Here is a 19,974-nt window from a genome sequence, read left to right on the forward strand (position 1 = left end):
GCTGGCTGATAAAACAGCCCTTCTCACAGGTTGAGCACAAACCCAAACCCACAGCCCCGCACCCCCCTCACCTGGTGATCTCCTCCTTCAGCGCCGCAGGGTCCGTGGGGTAGAACTTGACACGGAAGCACATGGTGAAGGGCGGCTGGGCTGTGGGAACAGCAGCACCGTCACCAACCTGCCACCAAACCTCAGGACACAACCCCCCCCCCAGTCCACACAGGTCAGGCACCGACCCTCACGTCCCCCCTGCAGGGATGGGGCACACCGAGCTGTGCCATGCACCGCCCCGCAGGACACTGCTCAGTGTTTTGCTTGTACTGGGAGCAATGCTTACCCCTCATCTGCTTCACAACCGACTTCGTGAACTCCAGCCAATGCTGAAATGAGAAAGAAAGGGATTGGAGCAGCTCTGTAACAAATATCTGCCACCAGGAATAATCTTTTGGAACCAGAAGGCCACACAGGGGCAATCCCATGCCCAGCCCTGCCCACAGCGCAGGTGGTGGGAGCAGCCCTGGGGACACTGCACAGATCAGGGTGGGCACAGGTGTGGGCAGGAGGAGCACAGAGCAGCCCAGTGCCACACACTGCACACAATACAGCACCAGGCTGCAGCCACACCGCAGTGCGCTCTGCATGGGGCCTCTGTCACACCGCTCTGATCCGCTCACCCTCTGCTTGTCGGGGTCCACAAAGCGGATGCCGAAGTAGTCCTTCTCCAGCAGGTTCAGGTGGTGGCACAGGAGGTCGAACAGGTATTGCCCCTTGGCATCTCTCTGCAAGACAGGAACGGCATTGGCAGCGCAGCAGGGTTGGGGGAGCTGAGACACGGGGAGATGAAGGCACTAAATCTGTCACGTCAGGCTGGGGATGCAGTGGAGCCACACGAGGACACCCTCTGCTCCCCAGCACCGCAGCCCCGAGGCCATGCAGCCCCCAGATGAGGGCTGACCCATCAGCAGTGGGATTAGCCCAGGCAGAGCGTAAAGCTGTGCGGCGTTGTGCACAGCCCCCTCACACTGACATTGATGTCACAGTCGGATTTAAGATCACACACTGTAACTTGTAGCTCACGGAGCAGACCCCCAGCTCCCGCCCCACACTGTGCCCCACACCATGGTGCTGCTGGCCGGGCACTTTGGGTGTCCCAGGGTCCCATCAGTCAAAGCCAGGAGCAGAGGCAGAGCCCTGCACTCAGCATCACGCTGCCCACAGCACTGTGACTGCTGACTGAGAGCAGGGCCACAGAGTCCCAGAAGCACTAAGGCCACAAAAGACCTCTGAGATCCCCACTGCAACCGCCCCCATCCCACCGTGCCCAGTGCCACATCCCCACATCAGAGCAGCTGCTCAGCCCCAGAGTCTCAGCACAGCCTGCAACCCAGGCCCTGCATTTTGCTTTATGTTTTGGCTCTCTGCGTGGCACTGCACAGAGCAGGATGGAGCAGCAGAACAGCGATGCCCCTAGCATCATGCCCTCCACACCCTGAGGCCCTTTGTTTGCAGGATTTGCTTCTGCCTTTCCATACCCGTACCCACATTGGCACTAGGACCTGCAGCACTGACACAAAGAGCACGAGGCAGCAGCCCTCCATCCACCAACAGTGTGCAAATGCAAACGGCTTTACGAGGGGGGAGAAATGCTTCCTCTTTGATCTCTCTAACTTGAGTTAAACATATTCTAAATTAATCATTATGAGTCTGTCTTTCAGGAAATTATCTGAGCCGTCTTTGCAAATCAGAACTTGAAAGAGCTGTCTGTTGTGTAATAGCAGCTTAAGCATTCTGGTTTGATCTCTGTATGTTCTTACAAAGGAGGGTTTGTGCTGGCCCAGCAGCAGGCAGCAGCTCAGTGCCACCAGTGCCCACACCTGAGCACTTGCTGCTTCCGCCTTAAACTTTGGATACATCTAAAGTCCTGAGGCACTGCAGGGCTGCTGCAGGATGCTGAGGCTGCCACCAGAGCCAGGCAGCTCCTTGTTCCCAAGCTGTGCTCTCAGTCCTTTTCTTCTCAATTCAGAGGAGTTCAGACAACAAACCAAGCATGCTCAGGCTGTGCAGGACGCACCCAAAGGCAGCCAGCAGCGCTGTGTGCAGGGGATGCTGAGTGCACGGCGTCCTGCCTGCATCCCACATAAAACACACAGGATCACCACTTGCCCATAGCACACGGGGAGGGTTTCACATCCCAGTGTTGCCCATCCACCACTCACCGGGGATGAATGCAGGATGAGCCATGTGCTCTGGCCCCTGCAGCAGCGCCCTGTGGCACGTGGCCCATCATGGAGCAGGCATAGGGGCTGCTGTCACCCCACAGCACAGCTGCACACAGCAGCTCATGCTGCAGGAATGGCCTCGGGGCACAGGGCCCTGTGGGTGCCAACCCAGCCCAGTGCTCCCAGCGCAGGGCTGAGCCCCCCAGGACTGGCTGAGAGCCTGCACTGCTCTGGAGAGCACCCAGGGGGTAATGGGAACAGCAGAGCTCCAGAAAGACACGGACCAAAAAGCAGCAAGCATGAAATCTCAAAACTTTAAGAAGATTAAAGTAACCTTGCCTTCTTCATTTTTCTAAGCTCCTCTGCCAAAATTAGGGTCACACACAGCTAAAATGAAATGAGTTAATAATAGCAGCTCATCTTCAACAAGCAGCGCTGGCTCATTCCCCTCCTGCTGCCCAGCTGAGCACCAGCAATGGAGCCTGACTACAGAATCACAGAGCCACTGAGGCTGGAGAAGACCTCTGAGACCCCCAAGCCCAACCCAGATCATTTCTCCACGCCCCAACTGCACCACACAGAGCCACATCCCCACAGCTCGGGGATGGTGACCCCCGCCCTCTGCACAGCCTGTGCTGGTGCCTCACCTCCCTTCTGGGAAAGGAACTTTCCCTGGCACACAACCTGAGCTCCCCCCTTCCTTCAGCCAGAGCTGCGTGCAGCGCCCTGCTTCACGCATCACTGCATGCCTCAGCTTTATTTCACTTAATTACTCCTCCGAACATCCCAAATGAGTTACACCTCCTCATGTCACAAATCTCACGAAGCTGTACGGCACAGCAACCAGGAAAGCGCTCACCCATGTGCTCTGGGGCAGAGACACACAGCCACTGAAACAGCACAGCTCAGTCCGTGAGCACAGCCCCGTGCCCTGCCAGCACAGACACGCTTTGTGCCAGGGGTGCGCAGCCCCTTGTGCAGCCTTACAGCCTATGGCAGTGCCTGCTCCAGGGATTAAGCGCCGGATTTGGGGAACAAATAGCACAGCCTTCCTGCAGCTCTGCAGCCACGCTGCGGGGCCGACCAGCCCCTGCTCCATCAGCTTAGGGGGAGATTATTTTTTAAAAGGAAACTGTCAAGAAAAGTCTGTTCTAAAAAGTGAAGTTGGAACTTAAATCTCTTTGGCGGCACCAGCTGAGCTGGGAGAGATCAAAGAGCCACAGCTCCACTGCAGCACGAGGGGATTTTCACTGGCAATTTGATGGCAATATGTGCTTTAAGTGCTTCATTTTCAACATTCGGCATTGTGCTGCGTGGGGCTGGGATTTACTGTCCCTCAGATGGAGTCAGCATTCAGCCTGCAGACTCTGGGAGGGCTCCGGGCTGCTCAGCCTGAAGAGTAAGCTGGCACCTCATCAGAACTACAGCATGGGGAGAAAATGGGCAGAAACAGGCAAGAGCACCCCACGAGCTGCAAGCATCCTTACAGCAGGTGGCCATCAGCACGGCAACTTCCCCACAGCAGCCCCACAGCAGCCCCACAGCAGCCCCACAGCAGCCCCACAGCAGCCCCACAGCAGCCCCACAGCAGCCCCACAGCAGCCCCACAGCAGCCCCACAGCAGCCCCACAGCAGCCCCACAGCAGCCCCACAGCAGCCCCACAGCAGCCCCAGGCCCCCCAGTGAGCAGCACGATCATGAGAGCATGTGCCTTGCTGTGAATTTGCTGCCTGCAATCCTTCTTCCCAGCTGATGTGGGCAGTTCTGTCTCCAGGACTTACCAAGTGAGTTTGCTGCAACTGATAAACCTTGGAGAAGGAAAGTGTAATGCTATAATGTGATGGAAAGTACAGTGATAATTGCAGGGTGGAAAAGTGTTCGGCTGTAGCACATGAGGATAAGCTCAAATGCAGCAGCCATGGACACAGAAACAAAGGGAGGTGGGGAGGAAGAGAGAGGAAAGCTGCTTACCTCTGGAAGGCCTCAGGTAGGCAGAGATCTCCAGAGAGACACCCTCACCTTCACTGCCAACCCTTAAGTGAGGGCTGGGAAGGGGTGGATCCTGGCTCCAGCCCTCCCTGTCGCTCAGCTGCATTGCATGAACCTGAGCTCCCCTGGGCTGGCCCTGCCTTCCACCAGGTGCTCCATCACTGCTGCAGGCTGTGACTCAGCATTTCTGCTACAGAAAGTAACCAGAAAGTGATTTCTGTAGCTGTAAACTCCAGCTGCTGGATTCCACAGTGAACCCACAGCTGGGAGCAGGGCAGTGCTACAGGAGCAGGGCAGTGCCATGGGCGCAGGGCGGTGCTGTGGGGGCAGGGCAGTGCTGGGCTGTGCTCAATGCAGCTGCAGTGGCCCCCACTGTGCCCCCCCCCCCCCCAGGGCCATCTGCTGCTGTTTCTCACAGCAGAATATTTATCAGTGAGTCACAATTGGGGATGACTATGACGAAGGTTTCTGCCAGAATGGGGAATTTAACACGGTTCAAATATTTATCGTGGGTTACGTGCAGGGGAATTTTCTTCCCCTAAGCAGCCATGCAGGGTGCCAGGCTGCCCCCCACCGTCCTGCAGGAGGTGGGGGTTTGTTCTGCAGCCACCCAACACCCAACTGCAGAGGAGGAGCAAAGATGTGGCACAGCACAGGGATGCTCAGCCCCAGGGCACCCCATGGCACAGCCTGGCCATGCCCACATCAGCATCTGGGCCTGGGGACAAGGAAACCAGACTGGGATCTGCAAAGTGCCACTTATTCTCCAGCTCTGAGTGTGGCTCTGGAGCAACTCACACACAGGGACCTGGTGACAGATGACCTGTATCCTCTTGCATTGAGCTGCCCATTGCTGCTGCGCAACTTTCATGAATTAAATTCAGAACTTGTAAGTCTATAATTTAGAAGCACTGAAAACCTCTCTCCATAGAAGCAAATTGCCTTCTCCCATCGTTCAAGCTCATGTTTTCATTCATGTGAGCTTGGAGCGGCTCCATGTTTGCTCTTGTTTAAGTTGGCACTCCTTTTCCATGGCGCACGGAGCGCTGCTGCTGCAGCGGATGGCGGTGCGTGCGAGGAACACACTCACAGCAGCCAGCTGACGATCAGGAATGCTCTGTCAGGAAGCGAGCCCTGCTTGCAGCACACAGGACAAACCCATGGACAACTGCATCTCTGCAGCTCTCACCTCAAGGGAGCAGCAGCTGAATCTCAGAGACCCCTCGCAGGCACCCTGGGGTCTCAAGGCACGATGAGATGCCAAGTGCCCGGTGCTAAGCATGGACTCCTGCTCTGGTGCAGAGCGGCTCCACCAACCACCCCCAGCGCTGCGGCCATGGGCTGCAGATTGCTGCAGGACCCCACTGCTGAGCAGTGCTCCTTGCAGCCAGCAGCTCCACACACATCACTGCTGGAGGGCAGGAACAGTGAGAAAACAGAGCAACCAAAGCCAGGAGCTGTGCGTGCTGCTCAGCTCCAGGAAAGCACCTTTGGTTTTCCTGGCAACAGCCCCGAGGAGAAACTCGCTTTCCTTCCAGCAGCTGAACGCAGCAAAACGCTCACAGGAGGGAAGAACGAAACGTGTAAACGGGTCATAAATATTTACAGGCCGTGAAAGCGAAGCGGGGCGCAGGCGGGAGCAGCGGCTGCAGCACTGGCACAGCCCAGCACCTCCTGCTGCCCTGGGCTGAGCGCGGCTCAGACGCAGCCGGGCGCAGTGCTGGGACCCCCGCAGTCCCACAGCAGCTCACACCGCTTGGCCTGGCGCGGCAGGAACACGGCTCACTGGGGGGTTTGAAGTGAGTGTGCCTGGGCTCCTTTGGAGGATGCAGTCGGGGGCTGACACGAGAACAGGCTCTGATTTACTGAGCTCCGTGAGATCTCTGCCCTCGGAGACACCGTGTTGCTCCTGGGCATCAGGGAAGGTGGCATTTTTATAACCATGCCATCACTTCACTGCAGGACTGTTAATCCTCCCCAGAGGTGATTTCCCAGGGAAACGGAGGAGGGCAATTTAAGACATAAACGATCCACACTAATCTAGGGCAGGCAGCGAAAACTTCCATAAATCCAACACTGCTGGTGGCAGGAGGCACGATACGGACACGAGCATTGCGTGATGCAAATCTTTCTGATGACAGTGTTATTTTACCCCTAACGTTGTGAAATCAATTTCAGCTGATGTTCTGGGCACCGTGCAAGGAGAACTGTGTGTCAGCTCCCTCTGCCTGCCCTGGTCCTGCAGCCCTCTGCCTTCGGTACCGTGCTAACCATGATTAGCACCACTGCAGCCAGACCCGGCTCTCCTGCTCCTTAGTGCCCACGCAGGCATTAAGTGCCAGCCCCTCCACCTGTCCAGAGCTAGGCACAGTGCTGCTGCCATACACCGTGGCAGGGCACCGAGCTCTGGGTGCCAAATGCATCACACAGGCCACACATTGGCCATGGAGGAGCCACAGAGACCCACACTGCCCTCGCTTTGTCCCCGTCCTGCACAGCCCCACACAGCTCAGGGTCAGTTTGGTGCACCGCTGGTGTTGTGCTTGACAAAGCAGGAGAACAATTCCATGATTCCACGGTTCCATGGTTCTATGAATCCAAGAGCACGTGCAGTGCTGGCAGGGCATGGAGAGGGGATGGCACTGGGGCCAGGCAGTGCTTTCTCTACAGCTCAAAAAAGATCTCACTCCTTCCAGGCAGCAGTCACATGCCAACGTCACATATGACCTTTTCAGATTAACCTAAGAGGGCAAAAAGCATTTTCTTAGGAGCGTGATGTGGGGAATGGTGATGTGGGCCGACATCTCCCCGACAGCGCCCGCGGGACGCGAAGCACGGCACACATCGGGGGCTGCAGCCCTCGGGAGGGGGCACTGCTGAGGTCCCCGCCTGGACGCTGCCCCTCACCGCAGACCCCTGGGAGCCGGATCCCGCCGGGAACGGAGCGCAGCCGCAGTGAGCGGCCCCGCAGCTGGGCAGGCTCTGGGTTGGCATCCGTGGGAAGGATGCTCCGTGGGACACCGGTGGAGAATTGGAATGAGAACCGCACTACCTGCATTTTCCAGCCTGGGGAGGGCAGCACGGCCCCAGGCTCGCCCCTCCTGCTGCAGTGGGGCCGCGCGCAAGAAGAGCGAACGGAAAGCAGCAGAAGCGCCATCCCATTCCCCAGCGCAGATAATCCGTGCTGCCGGCATCGCAGGCTCTCTGTTTCTTTCATCCCTATCTACATTAATCTAATTCCACGCGTACCGCGGGCACCGCGATGCCGAGCGCTGGGTGTGTGGGCTCAGACAGCGGCTGGGGAGGGGACGGAGCCGACTCGGCACAGCGGGACCGGTGCGCGCTGCTGTGCTGCCTTCACGCAGTGCACTTGTTTACTTTCCATATCAAAAAGCGACGGAATAAAGGATCCTCATCTCCAATCGACAACAAAACGCTTGACAAAGCGTTGCGTTTAGAGATGAGAGACTGCAGCGGGGCGGGCTGACATTTAGAGGAGCGCTCGTGCTGCATTTGCACAAAAGAGGAGCAGCGGCGGCACAGCGGAGCGGCAGCGCCGGGCGGGGGGGAAGCCTCGGGCTGCCGGCAGCCCCCGCCATGGCAGCTCAGCCAAGGGCATCGGATTGAGGGGACGCACAAATGTGGGGTAAAGCCCAGCATGGTAAGGGAGGGCACAGCACGTTGCAGAGCTGCACCTCGAGCTGGGGCCGGCAGCGGCCACAGAGCTGCGGTGGGAAAGGGGCGCGGAGGCGGCAGCCACGTCCCAGGTGTCTGCCAGCAACAGGGAGAGGCGCACGGGGACCTGGCTGCCAGCTGCCGCTGTGACACGTCCGCACAACCCGCAGTCACTGCAGTTCTGAAAGCTTAAAGGCTGCATTCTCCCATTTCACGGCGCATCCAGCAGTAATGTAGCCCTGCCTCGAAGCCGCGGGGACGCGGTCAGTGTGCGCACCGTGCCAAGGCCACAGGCAGCAGGGCACACGCACCCGGGCACAGCGGTGCCATGAGACACGTGGCTCCATGCAGCTCCACGGCAGCACCGTGCCCAGATGGGAGCAGTGGGGTGCCACTGTCCCAGCTCAGCTCGGTCCCACTGCACAGCCCCATGCAGCACATCCCTCACAGTGCTCAGGCCCCGCTCCGCTGCGAGAGCCGCACCACAGCCAGGCACAGCGGGTGAGCATTGCACAGCTTAATAGAAGGAGACTTCCAATGGAGGGCCTGATTGAAGCTGACACGAGCTGAACGGCTCAGCACCAAACACTGCACTACTCCGCTCGCTACAGCCCCGTGGTAAATCCACAGCTCTGCTCCCTGGCACCACGCAGCAGCTCCCTGCGCCCACCAGGATGCACCTCCCCAGGCTCTGACTCGGCAGGAGCGCTGCCATCAGCACAGCCCATGTGAGATCCCTCGGAACGACCCCACACAGCAGCTCCTGAGCCCCCTGGGACCTCGGATGAGGAGCTGTGCCAACCCGCAGCGGGGGAGCTGCTGTAATCTCAGCCCCTTCAGCAGTGTGAGATGAAGGAGACAGAGCTGCCGCTCTCTGCGTGGGCTCCCGAGGTTATATTAAAGCACAGGCCCGGGAGTAGAAACAAAAATAGTGACAGAAACAAAGCTCCGTGCCCACATCGTCAGATCCAATCACATCCAGGCTGAGGAGCATCCCTGGGGTCTCAGCTCCTGCTCTGGGGGCCGAGTGCTGCCCTCCACAGCGCCCTGGGAACAGAGAGCCCTTCTCCTTTCAGCCACAGACAGCTGCTCATTGGGAGAAATAAGGATCACCCAATAAATCAAGCACATGCTAGCTCCAGCAGCCTTCAACCTTGCACAGTTGTGGGATGCTGTTATTTGGGAGCTGGTTTTCCACCCCCCAGAAACCCACGGCATGGAGGTCACACCGGCGCTGGCACCGCTCTGCAGCCCTGGTGCACAGCAGAGTCCCATCTCCATGGCAATGAAGCGAGGCTGGGGGCCTCACAGCACTCCTTGCAGTACGGGAGGGCTCCCTAAAGGTTCCACCTCCACGCCCTCCTATGGAAACATGCACTTGAAGTATTACTGGAATATAAATTAATCTGATTTGCTCCACAACAAACAACCGCATGAATAACGAGCGGCGCGGTGCATTCCAGAGCCCCTGCAATTATGAGCAAACCCACAATTAGGTACTGCTGTTTGCATGCAAAGCGTGAGGTTCAAACCATTAATTTGAATAGAGGTCTCAATGAAATGGGCTTTGAGAAGGTCTGTAGCGCAGTAAAACACCTGGATTCAGAGATTAGCTGCTTTCTCAAACACAGCAACGAAAGGAAGCGCGATGAAACCATTCCTCACTGCAGGTGCTGCTGGGTCTGCCTGGCAGAGCTCTGAGCCCAGTGCTTGGAACAGGACATCAATTGGCTTCCCTTCCTCCTGCAGCGCTCTGCTGCCTGGCGGCAAGCAGACGGCTGTGGGCAGCACAAAGCTCCATGCTGACAGAGGGCAAAAGGCTGGGAGCAGCCCCAGCAGCCCCAGCACCCCATGCATCTCCCTGAGCCACAATGCCGCATAACACTGGGCCTCAGAGGCAGCAGCATGTGCTGAGGGGCGAAGGCACTCAGAGCCAGACAAAGGCTCCAGCCCCACGTGTAGGAGCTCCCCAGGCTGCCACTGCCCTCCTGGCTGTGCAGAAGAATCCGGTCATGAGTCCGTCTCCAAAGGAGCCTGCCGCTCACTTTACATGCCTGCAGCTCCCAGGCCCAGCCCAGCTCTGGGCACCCCGCACAGCCCCAATTACTCACATTAACGAGGCCCCGCAGCCCGTATCAGCCATATTTACCTCCTTAATTAAAGATGGCAGCAATAAACATGAAATACGGACAAAGAAGATTTTAATAAATGCTGCCTCCGGGAGCTGCTGGATCCCCGAGAGCCGAGCGGGAAGCACTGCCTACCACAGGTTGCATAGTTACGAAATTAAAACAATATACTGCCACATAAAAGTGATATTAAACATAATTATCCTGAGTCAGGCTGGGGTGGGCTGAGCGCACCGTGGGGCAGCAGCGCTCACAGCTGCTCCTGCACTGAGCCCATTTGGAGCTGAGACACTGGGGCACAGTGTGGGGCACCGTGCTGGATCGGCCCCATGGAGCTGCACTGGGGGGCAGGTGTGGAGCACACAGCATCCCCTCCTGCACACAGCATCCCCTCCTGCACACAGCATCCCCTCCTGCACACAGCATCCCCTCCTGCACATTGCATCCCCTCCTGCACACTGCATCCCCTCCTGCACACAGCATCCCCTCCTGTGCTCTGCATCCCCTCCTGCACACAGCATCCCCTCCTGCACATTGCATCCCCTCCTGCACACAGCATCCCCTCCTGCACACAGCATCCCCTCCTGTGCTCTGCATCCCCTCCTGCACACAGCATCCCCTCCTGTGCTCTGCATCCCCTCCTGCACACAGCATCCCCTCCTGCACACAGCATCCCCTCCTGCACATTGCATCCCCTCCTGCACATTGCATCCCCTCCTGCACACAGCATCCCCTCCTGCACACAGCATCCCCTCCTGCACTCTGCATCCCCTCCTGCACACAGCATCCCCTCCTGCACTCTGCATCCCCTCCTGCACTCTGCATCCCCTCCTGCACATTGCATCCCCTCCTGCACACAGCATCCCCTCCTGTGCTCTGCATCCCCTCCTGCACATTGCATCCCCTCCTGCACTCTGCATCCCCTCCTGCACTCTGCATCCCCTCCTGCACTCTGCATCCCCTCTGCACATGGCTTTTCCGCAGATGTTCCTCATCCCGGTCACAGAATTCAAGGTGACCAAATCTGAAATAATTATCAATGTCTAATTAGCTTCTTGCTGCCCTGCAGAGCTGCAGGGCATGGACCCAGCTCGCTGCTCTGTGCTGGATGATGGAGTTCAGACCTTTGTGTTCAAGAGGAGCGAGCTCTCAGCTGATCCAGGGTTAGGATTTACATCACGGTTTTGTAGGGATGGGGACTGTCTGTCCCTTCAGGTCTGTGCTGTTCCCCTTACAGCCAGAAACCCATCTCATAGAGCCATAGAATTGCTCAGGGACCGTGAGTGATAGCTCCACAAAGGGAAGCTCCAGAAGCCCAAAGGAAAGCAGCACTTTGCCCCAAACCAACCCAATGTCAGCATCCTCCCAGGTGAGCCCTGCCCATAGGGAAACAAAGGCAGCACCAATCCTCGTGCTGGGGGTCAGATGCAGCTGTGCTGCAGAGAGATGAACCCTGTTGGATCTCTTTCATTTCTTTATGATGAGCTTAAAAGATTGGTCAATAAAGGCAACAGCATTGATTTCATATACGTATACTCCCATGAGACACCTAACCTGGTGTAGCACGGCATTTTGACTAAACACTGGAAGGGTACAAACCCAACACAACACACGTGAATTGGATTCCCAACGGGGCCCTCCAGAAATGGGTCCAACCCCAGTGCCCACCTCCAGGGCCTGTGCTGCCACGAGGTCTGCAGGCACAGAGCAGCACCCGGCATGTTGCCAGGCCTGCTGGGCAGACTGAACCCACATGGAAAAGAAGCACTGCTCCCTGCCAGGCGGAGTGCCTGCACCTGGGGATGGGGAGCGCATGCCTCCTTCATTAGGGCATGAAGCACTGCTGTTGGGGGCAAAAGGGGGGGCTGCAAGGACAGGGGCACCAGGGGGTGTCACCAGGAGGGCTGACAGCAGGGAGCTGCCAAGGGCTTTCTGCTGCCAGAGCTGCGACATGCAGGATAAAATCCAGCAGGACTGAAGCACATCATTGTTTATTTCTGCTAAAAGGGATTTGTTAAAATCTGTGGGGCACAGTTTGAGGGATGTTCTTTGGGGTCAGGTTTAGAGCAAAGGTTTTGACACCAGCAGAGGAAGCTCAGCCCTTGTCTGACAGCATGGAGACGGGAACATCCTCACACTGGAACTCGAACCCCCAGCACTGCACAACCCACAACCCCAGCTCCTGCTCCCCAGTCACAGACGCTGTGACTCAGCAGCCAACACCGTCCTGCAGGAGCAGCGCTGCTGCACGGCTCCCAGAGCTCCCAGCAGCTCCCACACAGCAGTGCAGCGCTGTGCAGAGGGTGCAGGCAGGGTGCTGCTGCTGGGAGCTGAGTGCTGCAGTGCTCTGTGCCCCTGCCAGCACACAGACACAGCGCTGCGCTCCGGCAGCTGCGGCGACAAAATCTGCTGATTATTTACACACGGTGTAGCATATGGCCCCCAGCAATAACGGCACGCCAAGCAGTCTGTTAAGGCTGTTCTGCTCCGTCCTCAGCAGCCCTCTGCACCCAGCAGCAGTGCAGATCGCTATTAATCACCTTCCCAGCTCTGCTCCACCACGGGAGCCCGTCCAACGCGGGTGCTGAAAACCATTGGTCCACGATGGACCCACGTTAGAGCTACCTGACATCCCTCCTTATTTCATTGTTACTGATATTTAAGGCTTCTGCATAAGGCTGCATGTGGCTGCGGGCACACCAATGTGATCTGCCTGCTGCCTGTTGCCAGAGCCTTGCTTGTTGCAGTGTTATTCCCCCCCTTTAGAAGATGAAAATAAAGCACAAAATGGAGTTTTCATATGCAAATGGTACCACCTGTGTGGGTTAAGGGGCTTCACCTTCCAAGTAGCATGAGGCACAGAAAGGCCACTGATGTGCATGCAGGGGCTGGGCAGCACGCATTGCATTGCACTGCATCACAGTGCACTGCACTGCATCCTACTGCATCACACTGCACCACATCACACTGCACCACGTCACACCACATTGCACTGCATCACACTGCACCCCATGGCACTGCATGGCTCCCCATGGCATCACACTGCACCCCGTGGCACTGCATGGCTCCCCATGGCATCACACTGCACCCCGTGGCACTGCATGGCTCCCCATGGCATCACACTGCACCCCATGGCATCACACTGCACCCCATGGCACTGCATGGCACCCCATGGCATCACACTGCACCCCATGGCACTGCATGGCACCCCATGGCATCACACTGCACCCCATGGCATCACACTGCACCCCATGGCACTGCATGGCACCCCATGGCATCACACTGCACCCCGTGGCACTGCATGGCACCCCATGGCATCACACTGCACCCCGTGGCACTGCATGGCTCCCCATGGCATCACACTGCACCCCATGGCATCACACTGCACCCCATGGCACTGCATGGCACCCCATGGCATCACACTGCACCCCGTGGCACTGCATGGCTCCCCATGGCATCACACTGCACCCCGTGGCACTGCATGGCACCCCATGGCATCACACTGCACCCCATGGCATTGCTGCGCATACAGCAGGAATGCTCTGTCCTCACAACCTGTCCGTGCGGTTTTAATGCAGAGAAAGGACATCTCTGATGGCACACATGCCATCCACTGTCCCTGTGCAGACACGGGGACGGGCAGCCAGCTGTGTGCAGATGTTGCCCAGCATTGGCACATCTGAGCCATACCCGCTCAGCACAGCTGGGCACCGCAGGCGGCAGAGTCCCAAAAAGCAGAGAACGGCCGCCCCAATTCACAGCAGCTCAAAAAGCACAGAGGGAAGGATTGGAAGCAAGCATTTCCATCTGCTCTTTAGGCCACGTGCAATTAATCACTGTCCCTTCGCTCCCTCGTGCTGCACCGTGTGCTGGGGCCGGGGGGCTGCCCTCCTCCTCCTCCTCCTCCTCCTCCACCTTACACCACCGCCTCATGAATTAGCAATATGCCTCAGCACACAGCGTCCCTGCACCGCCGTGCTGACGGAGCGCCCCGTCACAGCCCGGCGTCTGGATGAGCCTTCAAGATAATTTTGGTGCCTTCTGCTGAAGTGCTGATGTCCTTTGTCACATAAGGTGACCTCGCACAGGGTTTGTAAAGGCGCCGACGGAGAGGGATGGAAGCGCGCAGAACAGCACGCATGGGCAGCACAGCCCCGCAGGGCCAGGAGGGACTGAGCTGGGGGCCAACGGGGATGGATTTGGGGTGAAGACCAGGACTGAAGGACTCACTGCAATCTGGGTGACATGGGGGACACATGCAGCTCGCCCACCCCAGCAGCACCCACTGCAGCAGCAGCCAGCGCCACGACCCAGTGGGCAATGCAACTCAACACAACGCAAACACCCATCACCGTGCTGCCCAAAGCCTTGGGTGCCCACACACCGCCTGCACGCGGCCAGCAGTGGTGGGCACTACAGAGCCAGAGCTCCTCTGTGCGCCCCTCGCTGCTGAGATGAGCACAGTGAGAAGTGCACTGCAATATGGAAATGCAAAATACACCGCCCGGGGCAGTGCGGGCACAGCTGCCCCAGATTCACTGCGGCTGTACACAGATCTCAGGGGACAGGAGTGGGTATTTTGGTACAAGTGTGACATCATGCGCAAACGTGTCACATTGCTGTGTGTCACACGGATGACCGTGGATGTGCCCACGCTCCCACCAAGGTTACAGTGCAGCAGATGCAGCACAGCGCCTGGGAGCTGCTGGGGGCACACAGTGGGGAGACAGTTTCCAAAACTTCTCATTATCCCCTCTTTTTGGGACACAAGTGATGATGCCTCGGCCATCATGTGGCCTATACAGATTCATGCACTGCACCTGCAGACCACAGCATGCATGTCGGGCTGCCCACCCCAACCCAGCTGCGGGTAGCAGCATCCCAGAGACCCAGCGAGGGGCTCGGAGCAGCCGGGTGCACGCGGACACCAGGGTGAGTGGTGCCATCTGCCGAGTGCCATCACAACGCCACCTGTGGGGGGGGTCCTGGGGGCAGCAAGGAAGGGGACAGGTATGGTGTGGGAGCTGCAGGAGGTGCCCGGCACCAGGAGCGCTGCGGAGCTCAGGTGTGCCTCACCAAGGAGCGAGAGGTGGCATGGGCACCATTGGGAGCGCCTTCATGGGGAGAAAATGCAGCTGCTGAAGGGTTCTCCAATCAAGTGGAGGAATGCATTGGTGCAGCAGCCTCTGGAGGTGGAGGCAGACGATCTGAATCACAAGCAAAGTGGTTTCTAAAATCAAAGATTACACAGAGCCATAATCAGAGGTCAGGGCTCACAGTGACCCAACCCAGAGCAGCACTGCCCCGCATCCCAGCGCCGTGGTCAGACCTCTGCACATCCTTCTGGTGATGGGGACATGGGGCTCCTGTGGCAATGCCAGAGCCACCGCTCTGTCCACGTGCAGAGCTCTGGGAGCAGCTCCTGGGGCAGTGTTGGTGACAGCTGCAAGCCCATCTATGTGTGCCTTTGTTGTCTCTCTAATGAGCTCTCCAGGAAAACCTGGAGTGCGGCTCCTCGGAGGGCGCAGCCAGAAACAGAGCTCTGAGTTAAGTGGTGTGCTGTGCTGGCAGCTCCCCCCCGTGCACACGAGCTCTCACGCGCAGAGCGGGCTGATTAACTATTAATACCAGGGCAGAGCCAGCCCTGTGCTGTTCCACACTGCTCTGGAGGCACCAGGACAGAGCGCGGGGCTGTGGGCACACAGGTGGCATCAGTGGCACTGCTGCAGCTTGTGTGTGTGGTGGTGATGACAGGAGGAGGAGAACAAAGCTACCTGGTGCACCTCGGGTTTCGTAACCATGTGAGCACAGCCTGGGATTGCTTTCCTTCTTGTAAATCCAGGCGCTGCAGTGGGACAAGGGCACTCTCTGCATCCAACCCAACCAACCTGCTGCAGCAGCGTGGGTGAGCAGCTGCCCATCTGCTCAGGTGGTTTGCCATGGGGAATAGCATTGGCCAGTGAAAAGTGTCTTGTGGTTGTTTGCAAACATTCAGTAGCACAGCGATTGTTTGCAAGCAAACACAGTAGCACCGCAACGCAGGTACCCACCCCAACAACCCCAACACACAGAGCAGCTCTATTTTCCCTTCACTCAGCAGGCACAGCCTTAAAGCCCCTGCCTGGCCAACGCAGTTCTGATACAGCAGAGCCTCGGAGCAGCTCATTCACACCAGGCACGTGCCCTGGGCGTGCAGGACAACCGGCTGAGAGCAGAGGTCAAAGGCAAAGCAGGGCAGAAGGATCTCCTGCAGGTGTCTCCTTCCGTTCGTTATCAGCATTGCCACCATCACAGTTCAGATGTTACACCTGCAATTGTAACCAAAAACCATGATTGGAGCTCTCTGGCATCTTGCAGCTCTGCTCTGCTCCCCGATTTGTCTTCCCTCTCCTCTATATTATGGTGAGGAGGAAATGGCAGATACACCCATTGCGCACACTGAGCCCTGAGCGCTCACGCTCTGTCCTCTGTCACTCCATAAATCTCAGCCTGCTCCAAACTTGGCAGACAGAAGCAGGTCTGATAAAACCAGCCCTGCATTGGGCTCTTGCTTCATGGAAATCCTGAAATACGAGGAAAACTGGGATGGTGAAAAACAGTGCAGAAAGGCACAGTGTGGCACAGTGCGGCACGGCGCGGTTTTGCTGCCTGTGCAAGTAAATGTGATGCTCAATAGTTCTGATAGGGAGCTCCACTGCCATTGCTTCCCACTAGGACAAAAGGGGCACAGCACACACAGCACGGGCACCACGGTCACTGCAGCAGCCTCTCCTCTGGCCACACAGACCTGTGGGGACAGGAGACACTGCGTAATTCCCTCTGACACAGAGCCGCATCGATCCCCGGAGCAGTGAGCAGCTCATTAGAGCCGGCCGAAAGCCGCTCAGTGCCCAGCATCACCTGCAGCACAACACTGAGCAGAGCCCAGCCCAGCACTGCTGTGACACTGGGACACGGGGCTGCCCAGCTGCCCCCACCCCGCAGCACAGCAGCGCACACTGCCCGCCGCTGCCTCCGCACGTAGCACACATTCACCCCCCGTTAACTCAGCACCCGTTGGGCTCACGCTCACAGATTCTGGTAAATGACATCTTTGCATTGGGACGCAGGGATGGGTGAGGGCTGGGGAATTGCTCTCCATCAGAGCCTGAGATGCTCCAGCACAGGGCTGAGCTCTGATCCTCCCCAGACCCGGATCCCATGCAGAACCGCGGTCGTTTCGGGGCGACTTTGATGGTATGTTTTCATAACGAAGCCGTTGGCAGCATAAGAATGAGGATTGTGTAACGATGTGTACGGAGCTGGCGGCCCTGCAGAGCGCTGGCTGAGAGCACCGAGCGCAGCTCACGGGAGCAGCTCTGCCCCGGGAGTTTTTCTAAGTGTAAGCATTTACTGAAGGAGGTTTGGATTTCCAATCCCAATACAACAAAGGAGATGTGCCGGTGTGATCGGGGCTCAGAGCAGCACCACACCTCTGCGGGGTGTGGGGCAGGGGACCCACAGTGTGCTCACATTAACGTCCTGCAGGCACCTGGGAGTGATCCAGAACCGACCCAAGGACTGTGCAATTTCTTCTCTCCATAATCCTGCTGCCCACACCTGCAGTAACGGGACACGGGGCAGCAATCCCTGCAGAAGGGAAGGTCCCAGCAGTGGGCAGGCACTGTCACCTCCAGCGCTGTTGCACTGTGTTGCAGCAGCACCCAGCGCAGTGCCACACAGCAGGCAAGGTGCAAGGAGGGGACAAGGGTCCCCAGCACACCCCCGCACTGCTGGCACAGCCGTGTGCATTTTGCTTTAACAAACAGTGATAAGAACAGCCCCAGCATGGCATGGGACTGGAAGCTATGAAGGCACGCACCTGGCACTCCATCAGAGCTGCCCACAGCCCAGAGCAGGGACTGCCAACAGGACTGGGGTGCTGGGGTGCACAACAGGGAGCTGTGAGCTGGCAGGAGGAGCCTGGGGAGATGCGGGTGCGCTCACGCTGCTCTGTGCAGCTTTGTTTTGGTGCCGGAGATGTGACCTCAGCTGTGCTGCCACCTGATCCCAAAAAGAGGACAGAAAAGCGACCACAGTACTGGAAGATGCAGATGGCCTCGAGGAGTGACGTGCTGGAGCGATGCTGAGCGTGGCCCCGCGCAGCCCAGCTGTGCCTCAACATGTAGCAGCAGCCTGAGAAAGGCAGGGAAAGAATTAAAAGGGGCTGTGCAAACAGCAGCAGCACACTGAAATGACACAAGGAACAGAAATGGGGTCCAGGTTTGCTCCCAAAATGCAAAATGCGTATGAGGAAGGGTTTGGTGCACAGCATGCTGCAATCGGTGCAGGAGGAAAAGCCACAGGCTGTGAATCTCAGGAAATGACAAGGTTACCAAGAGAAGTCGCAGGCTCTGTGCTGAGTGAGTGGCTGAGGCTGCAGAGCAGCTCACCGCAGCCCCACGGCCGGGGCAGCCCCGTGCACCCCGGGGACAGCCTGGAGGCAGTGCTGCTCCGCGGTGCCACCGCATGCAACGTGCAATGAAATATTGAAGCATCCCATGAAACATTTAAACTGAGGGTGACCCAGTGGCACTGCTGGTGTACGCCAGGGCAGGAAAACAACTTATGTCAGCTGCAAAACCTGCGTGAGGAATTGTCCTGTGTCCCCTGAATGCACAGGCTCTGCCCCTCTCGGGTGCTGAGTCGGCTCCCAGGCAGAGGGATGGACAGATGGTCTGTGGGACAGATGGACACCGAGGAGCAGCACTGTGCCATGGCCTGGGGCAGGTCTGGAGCTGCTCTGCACAGAGGCTCAAGCACCGCAGGCACTTTGCTGCAGGTTACCAGCCGGCTGCAGCAGCAGCAGAGGAGCACACTGCAAACAACGCAGTGTTTGGGCATCAGTATTTGTTCTCCTCCAACACCTTCATCTGATGCTCCTGGGATGCTCCCATGTAAATATACTGAACACACCCCCAGCCGCCCCCGTGCCAGAAAGCGAAGGCCATTTACCCCCATCACCACTCAGCAGAACCCCCTGGCCATGGCAGCCCCATTATCGGTGGGATTCTCACCCCCAGGCTCCATTGCGCTTCAGCGAATGCCTGCGAGCACCATCCCAGCCGCCCCGCCCCGCTGCTGAGCGCTGCGCTTCTCTGGGTCCCGGGAAAGGAGATCGGGGCTCTCCACGTGAGTGCACCCTTTCATTCCTCTTGCCGCTTATCAGCAGGATGCAGACACCCGAACATCAGCCCGCTCCCGCTCCGGCTGCCCTGCTTGTTTCAGGCACTTCAGGAAACCAAGTCGCTCGTCTGCCGGCGGCCGCCACGGCGCTGCCCGCAGCACCCAGCCCGCGGTCAAGAGCTCCAATTTACAATTCAGAGCTGCTCAAGCGGCGCTCCTCCATTCCCCAGGAGCCGACGCAACTCTCCCACAGCCTTTAAGCTGAGCCGTGCACCCCGCGGCACGCGACCCGAAGGCGCTCCCGGCACCTCAGAAACTGGGGCAGCCCTGAAGCCTTGGGAGGGAGACACAGAAAAACATCCCTCGTGAATTCCGGATCCAATTAAAATTATTTCAGGTTTAATGATTAGAGGTGCTGCCGGTGCTGGAGAACGGCAAAACCTATTGCAGCGCAACTATTTTCGCGCTGTCCCTCAGAAGCGCCGCTGCAGCTGTGAGGCTGACGGAGCAGGGCGAAGCCTGCAGAGGCGGCTGCAGGAATGGGGCAGCCAGTGCCAGGAGCTGGGTCTGGGGGCTTCTGGGTCGCAGAGGGGCTGCTGGCTCGGCATCCACAGCACAGATCGCTGAGGTGAGGAACTGTGACGCTTTCCTCGTTCAAGTGTAAGGAAAACGTCTGTGCATCCGGAGCGCGCGGAGCCCGAGGTGCGGTGCCTGCAGCACGTGCACGAGGCTCTGCTGCTCAGGTTTAATGTGGAAAAGGTTCTGCCTGTCCGTTCCACTTCCTCACACGTCAGAGC

At 58.1% G+C, this 19,974-nt stretch overlaps 1 protein-coding gene across 4 annotated transcripts in view; it reads right to left on the bottom strand.

Annotated features, from left to right (window-relative positions):
• The window catches only part of FRMD5 (FERM domain containing 5), a gene marked incomplete at both ends in the record, with an annotated part of 39,827 nt that overhangs the window by 7,675 nt on the left and 12,178 nt on the right, over nucleotides 1-19,974 (bottom strand). For 2 of the 4 annotated variants that reach the window (XM_079540891.1, XM_079540889.1), the window contains 3 exons: nucleotides 72-150; nucleotides 338-380; nucleotides 675-779. In XM_079540891.1, the coding sequence (XP_079397017.1) occupies nucleotides 72-150; nucleotides 338-380; nucleotides 675-779 (227 nt within the window). Of the gene's footprint in view, nucleotides 1-71; nucleotides 151-337; nucleotides 381-674; nucleotides 780-19,974 lie in introns of those variants that run through there. The other 2 variants (XM_079540890.1, XM_079540892.1) reach the window with 2 other exon arrangements.

This window comes from Tetrao urogallus (genome assembly GCF_951394365.1).
Source record: "Tetrao urogallus genome assembly, chromosome: 11".
Lineage (NCBI taxonomy): Eukaryota > Metazoa > Chordata > Aves > Galliformes > Phasianidae > Tetrao > Tetrao urogallus.